The sequence below is a fragment of the Antechinus flavipes genome, chromosome 3 (genome assembly GCF_016432865.1).
Source record: "Antechinus flavipes isolate AdamAnt ecotype Samford, QLD, Australia chromosome 3, AdamAnt_v2, whole genome shotgun sequence".
Lineage (NCBI taxonomy): Eukaryota > Metazoa > Chordata > Mammalia > Dasyuromorphia > Dasyuridae > Antechinus > Antechinus flavipes.
This window is the reverse complement of record NC_067400.1, coordinates 50,146,107-50,162,464: the sequence shown is the minus strand read 5'-3', so window position 1 is coordinate 50,162,464 and position 16,358 is coordinate 50,146,107. Positions and strand designations below refer to the sequence as shown.

The 16,358-nt window shown below is 41.5% G+C and overlaps 2 protein-coding genes across 2 annotated transcripts in view; both read right to left on the bottom strand.

Annotated features, from left to right (window-relative positions):
• SLC9A9 (solute carrier family 9 member A9) overlaps positions 1–16,358 on the bottom strand; it is a 719,994-nt gene that overhangs the window by 21,066 nt on the left and 682,570 nt on the right. The window lies entirely within an intron of this gene.
• On the bottom strand, positions 13,731–16,048 carry LOC127553345 (E3 ubiquitin-protein ligase RNF113A-like). Its single transcript, XM_051983988.1, has 2 exons — positions 15,995–16,048; positions 13,731–14,901 (listed from the first exon to the last, which is right to left on the bottom strand). Exons 1-2 carry the CDS (start codon positions 16,046–16,048, stop codon positions 13,870–13,872), a joined length of 1,086 nt encoding a protein of 361 aa, XP_051839948.1. The 3' UTR covers positions 13,731–13,869.

The following is a 16,358-nucleotide window of genomic DNA, read 5'->3' as shown; positions in this document are numbered from 1 at the left end:
CAGAGAGGGCATAGAGAATCTTAAACTGCAACAGACTTAGAAAAGTGATGAGACCTTTACCAGAGGAGGGTTGACTTTGTCTGGTGAGCAATGAAGAATACTCCCAGCCCCTTCTTTTCGTGTGTGTGTGTGTGTGTGTGTGTGTGTGTGTGTGTGTGTGTGTGTGTGTCCACCAAGGGAAATACTATAAGCCCAGAGGGATATAGAGCCCTCTAGGGATTGAGGCAGAACTTCTTTGAGGTCTCTTAGATGGCATTTCTAAAAAGTCATCATTGACAAGACAAGATTACATTTCATAGGGAAATATTTCAGTTCTGGAGCCAGAGCTAACCTCTTTTCTATGGCTTTATTACTTTAATTATGGAGGATTGCTGAAGTTTTCTAAGTTTGCTTGAATATTATACTTTTTAAGGTCACTTTTTTTAAGTTAATATTTTAAAACTACATCCTGGTTACAAAGTGCTCTTGCCACAATGGGGGAAAATGGCAATTTGGGAAACTGGACATATCTTTGGTGATTACCGGTTTGGCTTTTCTCCTTCCTCTCACCCTAATTTTGCCTATAGAAGCCCTACCATATCCTCGCCACTCCATTTATTAAACCTGTATGTGCTAGGTGTTTTAAGTTACTAAGACAATAAGAAAATGTCCCCATCCTTGAGGGATACCTCCTCTACTTCATGGTAATCACTCCCCCTGCTTTCAGAATCGAGCTTTGGAGTTGTGCTGTCCTTCCAGTTATTGTTTGTTTTATCTTCCCCTCCTGGCTTTTGAGCTCCCTCAGGGCAGCGACCATGCCTTATCCTATTTATCTTTGTCTCTTCTCAGTTGTCTGGCACAATGCCTTGCTCACAGAATGGCTTTACAAAAAAAAAAAAAAATGCTCACTAAATGAATGATTCTGAAAAAAAATAAAAAGTTTAGTAAGTCTGTATTTATATCTATTAGATAATTTCCATGGAAATATTGCTTTCAAGACCACTAATCCATTTGTTTTCTGAAAATCTTAATTCATCCAATAGGTAAAATACTGCAGAAGTGAAGAGACTGTCAGCAATGGATTTAGGTCTTGCTTTTGAGTTCTTTCTATATGTTTGACTTCAGTCTAGGCCCACAATTTTTTTATTTTCAAAACATTCACCATTAAAAACCTTGTGTTCCAATTTTTTTTCCCTCCCTTTCCCACCCCCTTCCCGTAATATTGGATTGTGGCAAGTAATCCAATATATGTTAAATATGTGCAGTTCTTCTATACACATTTCCACAATTATCGTGCAGCACAAGAAATATCAGATTAAAAAATAATAAGAAAACGAAATTCAAGCAAACAACAATAAAAAAGTGAAAATGTTATGTTGTGGTCTACATTTAGTCCCCAAAATCTTTCTCTGGGTGCAAATGGCTCTCTTTATCATAAGATCATTGGAACTGGCCTGAATCATCTCATTGAGAAGAGCCACATACATCAGAATTAATCATCTCATAATCTTTTTGTTGCCATGTACAATGATTTCCTGGTTCTGCTCATTTTATTTAGCATCAGTTCATGTAAGTCTCTCCAGGCCTCTCTGAAATCATCCTGCTGATCATTTCTTATAGAAGAGTAATATTCCAAATCATTCATATACCATAACTTATTCAGCCATTCTCCAACTGATGGGCATCCCCTCAGTTTCTAGTTCCTTATTACTACAAAGAGGGCTCCCACAAACATTTCTGCAAATGTGGGTCCCTTTCTCTCCTTTATGATCTCTTTGGGATACAGGTCCAGTAGAAATATTTTTGGATCAAAGGGTATGCACAGTTTGATGGCTCTTTGATAGGTCCACAATTCTAAAACTAATCTGAGATGGTTTCCACAATATGTTACCCTGTTTCCAGGTGGGATATCCACAGGTTGTCTTCATCCAAGCGTTAAAATTTTGAAGAAATAGTATTGGACCATATTGAAGTTACTGTTTCCACTTAGGGATGAAGGGATTTCTCATTTCTCCTTCATCCAACTGGATTCAGTGTTTCCTCCTCTGCCTTAGGATATATTGGGGCATTCCAACAGTCACTTAGATCAAAGCAGCAACTAACAGCTACCCTGATCGCTATTGGATTTATAATATGGAAGAGTGGTTATAAAGTGTTGGACTTGGAATTATGTAGATCCAAGTTCAAATTCAGCACAAACCAATTGTGTGGGCCTGACCAAATCATTTAGCCTTATTTTCCTCATTTATAAAATAGGAATAATAATAATATGGCATTTGCGAAAAAACAGCTGTTGTGAGGGTCAATTAAAATACTCTATGTAAAAAGTACTTTAAAAACTTTATAATACATGTATAGTCTATTTATTATTATTATTATTAATTAATCATTATTGGATCACGATTATAACTGGTAACTATATAGAACTTAAAGGTTTTAAACTCACATTACTTGAGTTGATTCTCATTACATTTGGGACATACTGCAAGTATGATTATTCCCATTTTTCAGATGAGGAAATAGTCTGAGAGGTTAATTTACTTGCCTGTTTGCACTGTACACATTGCTCTCAAGTACTGAAGGATTTGAATTCAAATGTCTATTGACCGCCAGCACAGTGCTCTTTGCATCATGTCATTAATTATTTTATTATTTTCTATCTATCCCCTCTGCTCTTCCATCCTATCCCCAAATGAATACTCCTTCAAATATAAACAAATTCATAGGAGATTTAGAAGGACATTTCTTTTGTATTGTTTTCTATTTTGCCTATAATCACATACAATATCAGGCTAATGTCTTTAATTCCTAAAGATCAAGAGTTTGAGGTTATTCTCTTGTCGGTTCCATTCTGGAATTTCATTACAAAGTTAGTGTACCCACTTCCATCTTCAAAGTCCCTCCTGGCTCTTCTTTTGTCTTTCCAGAATTCACTGAGCTTGTCTCACCTGGGGACTTCTTTCAGTGGGGGGAGGAGAAGGAGAGGAGAGGGTTCCTCACACTGGAATATCCCTTTGTCCTGCCTTCACTATTTCCCTTCTGAAGCCTCTTTTTTTGGAGATGAGCCAGGGAAGCTGAGCATCTGTCTTCTCCCAGCTCTGCTTTGACTTTCTTGACTTCAGTACTAAGACCTCAGGCTGATGCCTGTCTTCCCCTTTTGTGTATGAGTGCTATCTTTTCTCATTACAATGCAAGCTTCAGAAACATGATAAATGCTGAAGATGTGGGAAAACTGGAACACTAATACATTGTTGGTGGAATTGTGAATTGATCCAATAATTCTGGAGAACAATATGCTCAAAGGGCAACCAAACTGTACATATCCTTTGATCTTGCATTATCACTACTTTATATCCCAAGGAGATCATTAAAAAAAGGAAAAGGACCTATATGTGTAAAAAATATTTACAGCAGCCCTTTTCCTAGTGGCAACATATTGGAAATTGAGGGGATATCTATTAATTGAGGATGGCTGAATGAGCGCTGGTATGTATTTGAATGTAATGGAATACTATTGTGCAAGAAATGATGAACAGGCAGATTTCAGGAAAACCTAAAACTTGAAAGAACTGATGAAAAGTGAAATGAACAGAACCGGGAAAACAGTTTATACAGTATCAGCAACACTATGCGTTGATCAACTATGACTGAGTCAGCTCTTCTCAACCACACAATGATCCAAGGCAAGTACAAAAGACTCACAAAGGAAAATTCTGTCCACATCTAGATAAAGAACTGATGGACTCTGAATGCAAACAAAAGCATACTTTCCTCACTTTATCCTTTTTTATGTTTTTTCCCTACCCTCCCTTTGATCTATTTCTTCTTTCATAATTGTGATTAATATAAAAATAAGTTTCACATGAAAGCCCATGTATAATCTATATCTTATTGCTTATCATTTTCAGAAGAGAGGAGGAGGAGGGAGCAAAAAAATTGGAACTCAAAATTTTGTAAAAATGAATGCTAAATATATTGCACTACTTGCCATCTAGGGGAAGGAGTGGGGGAAAGGGGGGAAAATTGGAACACAAGGTTTTGCAAGGGTTAATATTGAAGAATTATCCATGCATATGGTTTGAAAAATTAAAAAAAAAGTTTTAATAAAATAAAAAATGAATCTTAAAAATTGTCTTGATATGCAATTGGGAAAAATAATATACTATTAAGAATTTTTAAAAATATAAGCTCCATAAAGGCAATAGTTTTCTTTCTATTTTTTGTATTTATATTACCGTAACAGAGTGTCTGATACATTGTAGGTGATCAATAAATATTTATTGCCTTGATCTACCTCTTTTGAACTTAGCCAGTAGATATCACATAAATGACAGCTAGAAGACCTGGAAATTAGAGGTTCTAATGTCTTCAACTGATGGCCCATTGTGGCATGGAGGTTAACTTGGGCTCTCTGAAGTCAAGCCAGTGGAATGCCATATTCATCTGCAGCCTTGCCTTCCAATTTTATATCATACAAAGCTCCCAAAAATAAATGAAAAAGATAACGAGATGAAGAGTTGTGATTGAACCTTCCAATTCAGTACCCTTTCCATATACTCTTCTGCCTTCTATTCATGAAGAAGTTTAAATATTTTTTCTATGTAGATGACAAATTTCACAAGAAAAGACTATTGTTCCGGAGATTTTGATGCCCTGATCCCTCTCCATAGTCTCTCCATAAATGATCTATTTGGAGTCCTTTGAGCAACTTTGATTGTAAGAGTCCTAGGTCCTATAATTGTATAGTGAGATAGAATTATTTAGTATTTTCCCATTTGAGCTCTCATAACTCTATGAGGTCACATAGTAGAAGCCTAATAATAATTTAATAATAATGACTGATTTTGGGGAGGCAGCCTGGTATAGTAGACTCGAGTCAGATATTCTGAATTCAAATCCCACTTCTGGTAAGTAACCCCTGTATGATCACGGGCAAGTCATCCAACCTTCTAGATTTTAGCTTGATAGTACTATATTTACCAATGAAGTAATTTAAGTGGTGAGTGTGGAGAGTGTGGATTCCCAAGCTAATACTCCCAATGCATTTTACTTGAAATCGCTTTCTATATGGAAGACATCTCTTGCTGTCCAGAGATTGATTTGAAGGGTCTTTTAATAGACAGTGACAGCAGCTTTCATCTACTGAAAATTCAGCTAGATCTGCCTCCTTTGTTTTCCTCAGATGAGTAAAATATTAAAATGTCTTTGTAGTTCTGAATCCAAATGATTTGTCATTCAACCTAGGGATCCAGAGGATTCAAATGCTAATTGAAAGCTACCATCTTTGATTCAGATTAGGGATAATAAGGGTATAAGGGGTTGATTTATATAAAAGCTTTCACTTGTGGTTTCCACACAGGTAGAGAAGGGCAGATCAATCGGTTAGTCAATTTATTAAGCACCAAGCACTATGCTAAGCACTGGTGATATAAAGAAAGACAGTTTCTGCTTTCAAGAAATCCATAATCCAGTGGTAAAGATAGTATGCAAATAACTATGTGCAATATACAGGATAAGTAGGAAGTAAGCAACAGAGAGAAGACTAGCATTAAGGGGGATCAGAAAAGGTTTCTCGAAGATGGGATTTTAGATGAGACAAAGGAAGCCAGAGAGGCCAGAAGATGAAGATGAAGAAAGAGAATATTCCAAGCATAGGGACTAGTACCAGTGAAATTTCCTGGACTGTGGAAATGAAATGCCTTGTGGGAGCAATAGCAAAGAAGCTGCAGATTTCATGGTGGTCTGGGGGAAGTGGAAGAAAATTGTAGGTAGGAAAGGGACAAGGTGTGAAAGACTTTTTTCAATACCAAACAGGAGATTTTTATATTTGATCCTAAAAGTGACAGGGAGCCAGTAGAGTTTATTGAATGGGAGTGATGTAGTCAGATTTGCCCTTTAGGAAGATTAATTTGATAGCCGAGTCCAGGAAGATGTACTGGAGCAGGCAGAGATGAGGTAGGGAGCAGTCATTACAATAGTTTAGGTCTGGAGTGATAAGGATCTGCACCTGGTTGGTGGAAGCATCAGAGTAAAGAAGGGGGATATAAAGATGGAAGCTATAGGATCTGACCAACGATTGGACGTGGGGAGGTAAGAGCGAAGAGCTGAATACCAGTGGGTGTCTGAGAGACTGTAAATTATTAATAGGGATTTCTGAACTGTCACATGAACCTGGCATTTTGAAATGGGTAGAGCGCGATCAGTGCCATCAGTGAATGATTTATCATCTAATTCTACAGTGAATGATCTGTCACCTAATTCAACAGACAAACTTAATTCTCTATCTGTTACATGAAGGGCACTGTGCTAAAGCCGGGGGATTTTGAGAGAAAGTTCCCAGGCTTGTCTCCTCCCCCTCCCATTCTCCCAACACAAATGGTATTGTTTGCACACGGGACTGGTTTTAGACTACGTAGGATGGTTTGCCAATTATCTCGCCAACATCACCACTGGCTTGTTGCATAGATTACCTGACATGCTATTCCTACTGCCCATTAATAGACCCTATTATAAGAGTTTCATAAGACTGCTGGTATTACACTTCTCATCGGAGGAGGATTTGCTTTTTATAAACCAAAAGGCATCACGGAACAGAGCTTTAGACTTGAAAACAGGAAGATCTAAGTTCAAATCCTGCCACTGGTATTTTTACGATGGGACTATGAGCAAATCACTTAACTGCTTTTTTTTCCTTCATCGGTAAAATGGAGATACCTTCTGTGCCGACTCCACAGTGTTGTGAGATCACAGCTTCACAGAATTAGAGTATAAAGGACCTTAGTAGCTGTATTGTACAATTTATGTCCCAAAGGAATTTCGGTTCTAACAGAACTCTGACAAGTGTGAATATCTTCAATGAAATACTACATATATATTGTGTGTGTGTGTGTATAAATATCAACTAGTTGATTAAATAATAGCTCTGGAAATTTTTTAGCACTGTGTTCCAGATCTATTATTTAATCAAGTAGTTGCCATTTTATCATTCCTTAACACTGGTTTGAATATTTAACAATTTTTTTGTTGTTGTTAAATAGTTTTTTAATCATGACCGACTCTTTGTGACCCCATTTGGAGTTTTCTTGACCAAGATACTGCAAAGGTTTGCCATTTCCTTCTCCAGTTCATTTATAAATGAGAAAACTGAGGGAGACAGGGTTAAATGACTTGCCCAGAGTCACACAGCTAATAAGTGTCTGAAGTCAAATACCTTTTTACTCAACTAGTTAATTCAATAGGAAAACAAACAAAACAACACAAAAAATCTCACCCCAATCAACTTGTTACCATTTAAACCTTGAGTGAATTTCTCTGACAACCTCGATCTTCTAAGTTAAATTCCAGTATGTACTCAAAAGCGGCCACTCTAAAGAAAAGAGGCAGATCGGCAAAATCTACAATAATTTACTAGTTTTAGAGGTTGCCAGGCCTTTTTTGAGGTGGGTGACTTACTCTGAATATTTAAATGTTGAGGACTAGAGATTTGAGCCCAGGTCTTCTCAGATGGCCTGTCACATTGTTTGCAACATTAAGTCCTCTGTTAATGCTAACTTATTTATTCATCTTTGAGAGATCCTAGCCCAATTCCTTAATTTTACCTATAAAATGGGGACAGCAGAGATCATCATATCATTGTCAGGTGCTTCTGTTTGCCCCTAGGTCCCCAGGTCCCCCAAGATGGCAAGAAAAGTATCCATCACTGTTCTTCTGTCCCCTAGATGAAGAAACTCAGATTAAGGAAGAGATTTTCTTGCAGAGTTGGGATTCAAACAGATACCCTATGGTTTTTACCCTTTCACCCTTCTAGTACCTTAGTTGCCCACTAGCTCAGAAAAAAAGGCCCTGGGGAAAAAGGAGACCAGATAGAGGGGTGCTTAGAGTTAAAACCCTTGAAGGTCAGGGAAGGGACGACTTTCTAAAAGTGCTTTTGCGATCAAGCAAATTTCATCCACTTTATATAATTGCCCTGGGCTGGTTATTTGCATGCTGTGGTCTCTCCTGCATAATGTCCCCCAGAACAAAGCTAAGAGTTTTATTGCGCCAGTAACACTTTCCATGGCTTCCCTCAGCACAGAGGGGTGGAACCCCCCCAGGGGACTGGATGTCTTTGATTACTGGTTCCCCCTGCAAACCTGGGTTTCTCTCTTCCATTGGCTCCAACTCCCCTCCCCCCCTCCGCCTTTTTTTTTCTTCCAACCCTTGAAATCACTTGAGTTGATTCTTTCATTCTTGAGTTGCAAGATTAAGTGACTGAGTGTTTAGATAAGATGCATTCTGTCCCAGTACAAAACAGTCTCCTATGCTAAGGGCTTGGGCCCCATTCAAGGTGAGCATAAAACTCTCTTTACTAAGTTATGTGTGCGAAAGAAGAAGGGATACAGACCTAAATTCACCTTTTCTGCACTGGTTAGCCTCTGCTGGTAAGCTCAGATAGCACAATCCTGAGCCAGGCTGCTGGGAAGATACACTTTCTATGAAAAACTTTCAACAATTTTACTGGCAGGAACACATCTGATCCTTCTATTAAAGATCTCAAGGCGGCCAATTAGGCTGCTCCTCATCATGAGGTTATTTGCTCCTTGTAAAAATAATAAAACAGGTCCTGGCAGTTCATTTTTCCGGTGTCTTTTTTGTCTGAGAACGATCTGGCTGGGTGCCAAGAGCTTCCCAGCACTGTCAAGAGCTGTCCCAATTGCCACAGAAAAGGCAAGGGGAGTAACAAAATCATTCTATAATTTCACTCTTCCAAATTAAACCTTATATTTGCCATGATTATTTACCCTTTCTTTGTTCCTGGGAGAGGAAATCTGAGGCAAGCTCAAAGTCTATTCATTCTTTACAGTGACATAAGTGGCAATTTCCCCCTAAACAATAATTGTCCTTTTTTTCCCCTTCCCTTTTTAATATCCAACTATTGCTAGTGTTTCTTTGAAGGAATGGGCATTTAATGCCAAACTCACTTCAGATTTTTTTCCTTTCGTCTCTATTTGAAAGCCAGTTCAGCTTATTTCCCTTAGGGAAACAGAACTGATTATTTCGGTTTAGTAGGAGAAAATGCTAGGAGTCTTAGGTTAAAACTTCCCACTCTGCTGATTTCTAACTGGGTCACTTTAAGCAAATCTGTTTGCCTCTAAGTCTTGATTTCCTCATCTTTAAAATGGGGATCCTATGGCAATTTCCAACCTCCATCTTTTCTTTCGAGGGGGGCTAATGTGGAATAGGATGGGGTGGTGGGGAAAACAAGACCTGGGATCTTTGCTTCATACTGCGTGATCTTGGACTAAAGCTAGATTTTCTGTCAAGCTGTGTCTGATTCCTCGGGACTCCATGGACCAAAGCATGGCAATACTATCCATGGGGTTTTCTTGGCAAAGATACCAGAGCAGTTTATAATTTCCCTCTCCAGGTAAGCTAGGTTAGCGGGAGCTTAATGAATGGAAATGTTTCTCTGAAGGGATCATGCTTAGAAAGGGATGCCCATCCCAGACATCCTGTGACATGAAGTAGCAATCGTTCTGATTGTTCAGGGCTTAGAGACACATTTGACTCAATGAGAAAGAGATAGAAAGGCAATCACACTCAATATCAATGACTATAGATACTTTCTGAATAGCATCTTCTTGTGTGTTTTTCTAAGGTACTTAAGTTTAAACTCCTGAATATACTTTTTGACTGATGGGTTAAAACCAGAGCCAGAGGTATTAATCCTTTGTTCCTATAACCTAATTGGAGGTCTCAGAGGCAAATATTTGTTGGAAGTCTATGTACTAAATAGATGGATGTACCTTTATAACAGAGTACCACAAGAACAAGTCTCCATCTCAAAGTCTCACTATATTCTGCCGTTGTTCAGTTGTTTTTCCTATTTGACTCATTGTTAATCCCATCTGGGTTTTTCTTGGCAGAGATACTGGGGTGATTTACCATTTGTTTCTCCTGCTCATTCTACAGATAAAGTGAGGCAGTTAAGTGACTTGCCTAGGATCACACAGTTTGTCAGCCAAACCTGACTTTAGGCTCCACACTCTGTCCACCACAATACCTAAATGCCCCTAACTACACTCAATGAAGCACCAGTAGCTTTTATTCAGCCCTTGAATTAGTTCCAAAAAAGGAATTTGCTCAGTGGAGCCTATGTGCTTACAGCCACCATTTTTGTCCCTGCCTCCAATTTATTTTTAATTTGTGGAATTTGTGATTTCATATATTCTATTAATTCCAGCTACAATTTCTGTTTCATCTCCTCCCTACCTTTCCCTTTGGTATTTCTGTCACATAATAGGCAAGCTTTTCTAAGGTTCAATCAATCAACAAGCATCTTTAAAAGTATGGAGGATGCAAGGTGGTAGACATTGGGATTACAAAGACAAAAAAATATAAGATAGAAATTGGTTGATTACACTCTCTTTGAAAGCATACTAGAGTAAACCTGTATCCCTTCGAGAACTCTGAAAACAACCAACCTAGGGGATAGGAATTAAATTATATGAGACCTGCATGAAGAACAATATTGGACATTTTATCAGTTCCTTAAGGAAATATCTCTATTTAAAGTCACTTAAAAAAAAAGTCATCTTTTAAGAAAAATGGGAGTCTAATGAAGGGAAATATTTGCAAGGATAATGCAGAATTTTTTTTATTTTATATTAAAGCACTGAATGTGCTTTAAAATGGTGTTATTTTGGGAAGCACTTCAAAAGCCATAAAAAACATGAGATTGAACCATTGGTTGGTGTATCACAGGGAAGAGCCCATGCCCCTCCCTCTGGCAACGCTTAATTATCAGTAAACAGAACAGGTGGCCAAGATTCATGTGAGTAATCAGACGTGACAGGTGAGAATAAAATTGATGATCTCTGTGCTTAAATACTCAATATTTAGCCTGGCCAGCCCTTTCCTCTCTTCTGCACACAAATATTTTTGCTTTACTAGATATGAAGATTGAGTTTGCCATTTTAGCAATCTCCTTGTTGCTGGATGATGTCAGATAAGGAATGGAACAGTGGCCATTTGAAGGGCAGACATTAAAGAGGCCAGATTGGGTGAAAACGTGTTTGAATTTTTACCCATTATCTTCTGGGATCTTTGCTGAGAGTGCCTCTCATTTCTTTGTCTCATTTCATATGTTAAACCCTATCTCTGGGTCTAAAGTGCTGTTGAAGTGAGATCAAAAGCCCCAAGTGGATCAGCCAATATATTCTGCATTATCCTTGGAAATATTTCCCTTCATTAGACACCCATTTTTCTTAAAAGGTGACTTTAAATAGAGTTATTTCCTTAAGGAACTGATAAAATGTCCAATACTGTTCTTCATACAGGGTTCGTATAATTTAATTCCTATTCTCTAGGTTGGTGGTTTTCAAAGTCCTCAAAGGGGACACAGCTTACTCCAGTGTACTCTCAAAGAGAGGTTGATCAACCAATTAGTAGCTGTGAAGATGGATCATACACTGGGAGTCAATTCTGGGGACTGTTTCTAAAGCCACATTTACTCTTGCCTTGCCACATTCTTCCTCTCCACTTCCACTCCCTCCTTTAGTGGTGCAAACTCCCCAAACTTCCCCTTTAATAAGACTGTCATTGGTAAATCACTATTGATTAGAGAAGTGTAAATTAAAACAACTTTTGAGCTACTACCTCACACCTCTTAGAATGGCTAAGATGACAGGAAAAGATGCTGAATGTTGGAGGGGATGTGGGAAAGCTGGGACACTGATACATTGTTGGTGGAACTCTGAAATGATCCAACCATTCTGGAGAGCAATTTGGAACAAGGGACTTCTGAACATCTTTTGACCTAGCAGTGTCTTCTACTGGGTCTGTATTCCAAGGAAATTATAAAGGAGGGGAAAGGACCCACATGTGCAAAAATATTTGTAGCAGTTCTTTTTGTGGTAGCAAAGAAAGGATTGGATGCCCATCAATTGGGGAATGGCTGAATTGTGGTACATGAAGGCAATGGATATTATTCTATAAAAAATGAACAAGCTGATATGAAAAGGCCCGGAAAGATTTATATGAACTGATGTGAATCAAAGAAGCAGAACCAGGAATATATTGTATATGACAACAGCAAGAATGTGTGATTCAACTCTGAAAGAACTTGGTTCTTCTCAGTGGTTCAGTGATCCAAAGCAATCCCAATAAACTTTGAATAGAAAATGCCATCTGCATCCAGAAAAAAAACTAAGGAAATAATGTAAATCAACACATGCTATGTTCCCTTCTTTTTTCTGTTGTTTTTTAAATCTCTCCTATGGTTTTTTCCTTTTAGCTCTGCCTTTTCTCTCTCAACATAATTCATAAAACAATGTGTATTAAAAAAAGATAAAAAAAATAAGGCTGTCATTGGCTTTTTTGGGCTCCCCCAAAACCCATTAGCAGCAGCTTTATTGGTGCCACTGGGCAAAGTCATCTACTCCCTGCAAATATTAATGGCTTCAATGGCCAAGGTTCAAAATTCCGGGACAGTGACTGGCAAGATATCCCCTCCCCTTTTTGTCCCATTTTGTATGGGACATGAATGGAGCAATTATATTATGATCTATACAGAAGATGTCATCTTTCTTTCAAAACCTACCCCCTTTTCAAGGTTCTTTATCACTATTATGACATCATTCTTCTGGTCATCCAGATTCTGACAACCCCCAAGTTTTTTCTGCACACAAGCAGTTATCAAATCTCCTCCTGTCTCCATATATCCCACATTTGTCTTTTCTCCATTCAGATACCCAAGGCCCCCGTAGGGGACTTTCCCAAATCTTTTGAATGCTCACTTCAATGATTGGCTAATTGGTTTCTCCACCTTTGTCCCCTCTCCAAATCATCCTCTATCAAGCCGTTTTTTCTAAAGGGCACTTCAGCCCCCCTAGTCAAGAAATCTTAGTGTATCTAGTATCAAATATTGTATTTTTATCTTTTTCAAATATCTATTTGGCTGGATATTTTATCATTTATATACATATTAGGAATGTGTACAATTTATACTGAAGTATATACATATTGGGGGCTTAATGCTCCCCAGTTTAGTGAAAGGAGTATGTGATTAAAAAGAAGTTAGAGACCATGATTTTAGATGGCCAACCTAGGCTCACAAGACTCTCATTTGTACTGGCTTTTATAATCTACAAAGTGCTTCCCTGTACACCATCTCATTTGATCCTTATAACAGTATTTTGAGAGGAAGAGTTTGTATTATGACTTTGAGAGATAGGGTACCTGAGAGGTGAAGACTCGGGCCAACCCAGAAATGGCAAAGCCGGGAACTAGGGGAGGGTAGTTCCTGGATCCAGAGGCAGGAAGAACCAGAGTTCAAATCGTGCTTCAGACACGGAACAAGCCATTAATACGTTTCACCGACTTGGTTCCTTATTTACAATCTGGCAACAATAACCGTATATACAGATACTATAAATATGTATTGCGTTTCTATTCACTGATATCTATCTTTCCGTCTACCTACACGACGACTCACTCATCCATCCATCTCCTATCCATTGATCTAGTCATCCTTCATCCCCCCATCTTTCTGTATCCCCTTTTCCGTCCGTCCGTCCATCCCTCCGAGTGGCTATGTCGAGACGTTCCAAAAGCTGTCCCAGACCGTGGGGTCTCCCTGCGCCGTGGCCGGTGGATGTGACTCGGGGCCGCAGCGGGGCTCTGCAGACCCCGGAAGAGGCACGAGGCTATCCAGCGGCAGGCGGCCCTCCCCCTCCCTTCCCCCCCCGCCCAACTCAAGGCCAGACTCCGACTTCAGAGGCAGGGAGCTCTTTTATTGGCCCGCTCGCTCGCAGGGAGGTAATTTTTTTGGCCCGCTCTCTCGCAGGGTGATAATTTGTTGGCCCGCTCGCTAACAGGGAGCTCTCTCTCATTGGCCCGCCCGTTCTTGGTCTAGGGGGTGGGGCTGGCGCCGTCGGGAGACCCGTCGGGGGCTTCGCGCAGCCGCCGCAGCTGCGCCACGAGGCCCCGGGCTGGGTTGAAGACGCCGTGTGTGTGGCGCTCGCACACGTAGCAGCGCGGGGAGGTGCGGAAGTGGCGCAGGGCGCAGGCCTGGCAGAAGTAGTGCTGGCACTGGGTGACTACGGGACTGCGGAAGGGTTGACGGCAGATGAAGCACCGGAAGGGCAGGCGCCCGTGCTCGACGTCCTCGTCGGCTGCCAGCTCGTAGGCCTCGGCCTCGGCCTCGGCGTTGTCGGGACGAGCCTCGCGCTCCAACTGCCAGCCGTGCTTGTAGTCGGAGCGGTCGTGCAGGAACTTGCAGCTGTCGCCGAAGCCGCAGAAGCCGGTTTCTTTGTAGTCCTTGCACACGTCGGGCTGATAGTCCCAGCGCACTGTGGCGCGCAGGTGCCCGGGCGCGCGCATGGGCCCCTGGCGTCCACACGCCTTGGCCCCGGGTTCCCGGGCCGCGTCCAGCTCCGAGCCGGCCGTGGCGCCCATGTCTTCGGGCCCGGCCGGCTTGGCCGAGCGACTGGACGGGTAGAGCACGGCCAGGCCCAGAGCGCGGTCCTCGTCGCCGTCGCGGCCTCCGCTGGCCCCGCGGCTCTTCTGGATCATGGGGTTGGCGACGGTCCGCTTCCGGTCGGGCCGGACGACGGCCGGGGCCTCGTCGCTGCTGCTGCCGCTGCCGTCTCCACTGCCACCACCGTCGGGCCGCCCCTCCCCGGCCCCGCGCCTCCGGCGGCGGCCCGCGGAAGCCCGAGGGCGGCCCGACCTCCTGAAGAGGAAGGGACAGCGCGGCCCCGACGGCGCGGACGAGGACGATGGTGACGGCGCCTCCTCGGCCATGGCGGGACGAGGGAGGGCCCGACCCCCACCTGCGAGAGGAGGATCGGGAGAGCGCCGGTCCGGGTTCGGGGGCGTGCCCAGGACAGGGGGGAACGGGCCCCGCCCCTTCTGGCCCCGCCCCCAGGCTTGGCGCGGAACCTATGAAATGCAAGTGCGGGTGTGAGGTCACGGGTTCCTAGCCTGGGGGAGGGGAGGGTGGAGAGGGGGACAGGGAGCAGGACTAATTAATAATAAGAAGAACTACTTGCCATGCTGTAGACGCATTCACTCATATACGGGAATATAGATGCCCATAGTGCATATACCCATAATTGTTCATGTGCACGTGTCCATAATTGTATGTATGCACACGCTAATATTCAGGAATACCCCCATAATTGCATACATGCCCACACTTATGCATGCACCCATAATTGCATTTTGCATATGTCTGCATATACCCGTACGTGTCTACACCCATATTTATACATGTACCCATAATCATGTGTGTGCCCATATTTATGCATACATTCATAATTGTGTATATGAAATATGAATATTATGCATTGATGGTCATGTGCATGGATATATATGTATATCCTTAGATATATTATTGTTAAAACACTACATATATTCATATATACACGTGAATTTAGAGAGAGAAAGGAGACAGATCTACAGAGGTCATGAATGCATTTGATCCCAGAGAGATGGGATTACTATTTTCACCCCCATTTTCCAGATGAGGAAACTGAGGTTGGAAACCCTTCACCATGATTTGGGGTGGTTTGAGAAAAAAAACCCTAACCTTCACCACTCAGCTTTTTTTTTTTTTTTAAAACTTGGTCAACAACAGCCAGAGAACATTTGCATAAAGGCTCCGGGGTTTGGGATATTTTCCCTAATAATTATAGCTTGCATTTATGTAGCCTAAGAGTTCTTAGTCTTTCTGGACCCCTTTGGGTAGGCTTTGAAGCCTAATGATGAGGTCCTGAATAACTAGGTGTGGATGACAGAGAAAGACTGAAGTGATGAAATTGCTTCCTGGAGCAGGTGAGTTTGGGCACTGAAGAGGATCAGTTTAGCCTCCGGGTCCCACCCTCTGTGGAAGTCTCCAGAGGCTCCACCTTGCTCTGTGTGCTGCCGGAAATCTGAGTTATGGCAAGCCCCCAGAGGTTTTATTTTCCCTATAAATCTGTCCATTGCTCATGCCATCTTTGCTGAGCCCCTTTGGTCCATCCCAGTTCTGTACGGGATGGTATCTCTCCCGTTCCCCCCGTGCCTCTTGTTGTCTCTTGTCCCCCATTATGCCTTTATTCTTTCTCCTTTTTATAACTAGCTCTTTTAGGGTGCTAAACTCCTCTACAGATTTAGCCTGCCAGCCAAAGGCATACTCCGCCTTTTCCTGGTTCATTGTGAAGAGGTATATTTTGCTTATCTTCTCTGTACTTAATGGTTTAAGCCTCTTTCCTTGATAACTATAGGCTCTCCCAGCTCTATTCCACATTTACCACTCCTGGTGTCTTGTGTATATTTTGCCTGTAATCTTTTCTCCTAAATAAACCTATCTTTTGACAAAGAGAAATGCCATTGAGAATTCTTCACATGACTGAACC

Excerpts from the sequence above, each read along its gene's own strand:
- LOC127553345 (XM_051983988.1), bottom strand. The coding sequence starts at position 16,048 with ATGGGGGACAAGAGACAACAAGAGGCACGGGGGGAACGGGAGAGATAC. Across the intron at positions 14,902-15,994 it reads AACGGGAGAGATACCATCCC|GTTCCGCGCCAAGCCTGGGG; the intron begins GTACAGAACTGG and ends TGCATTTCATAG.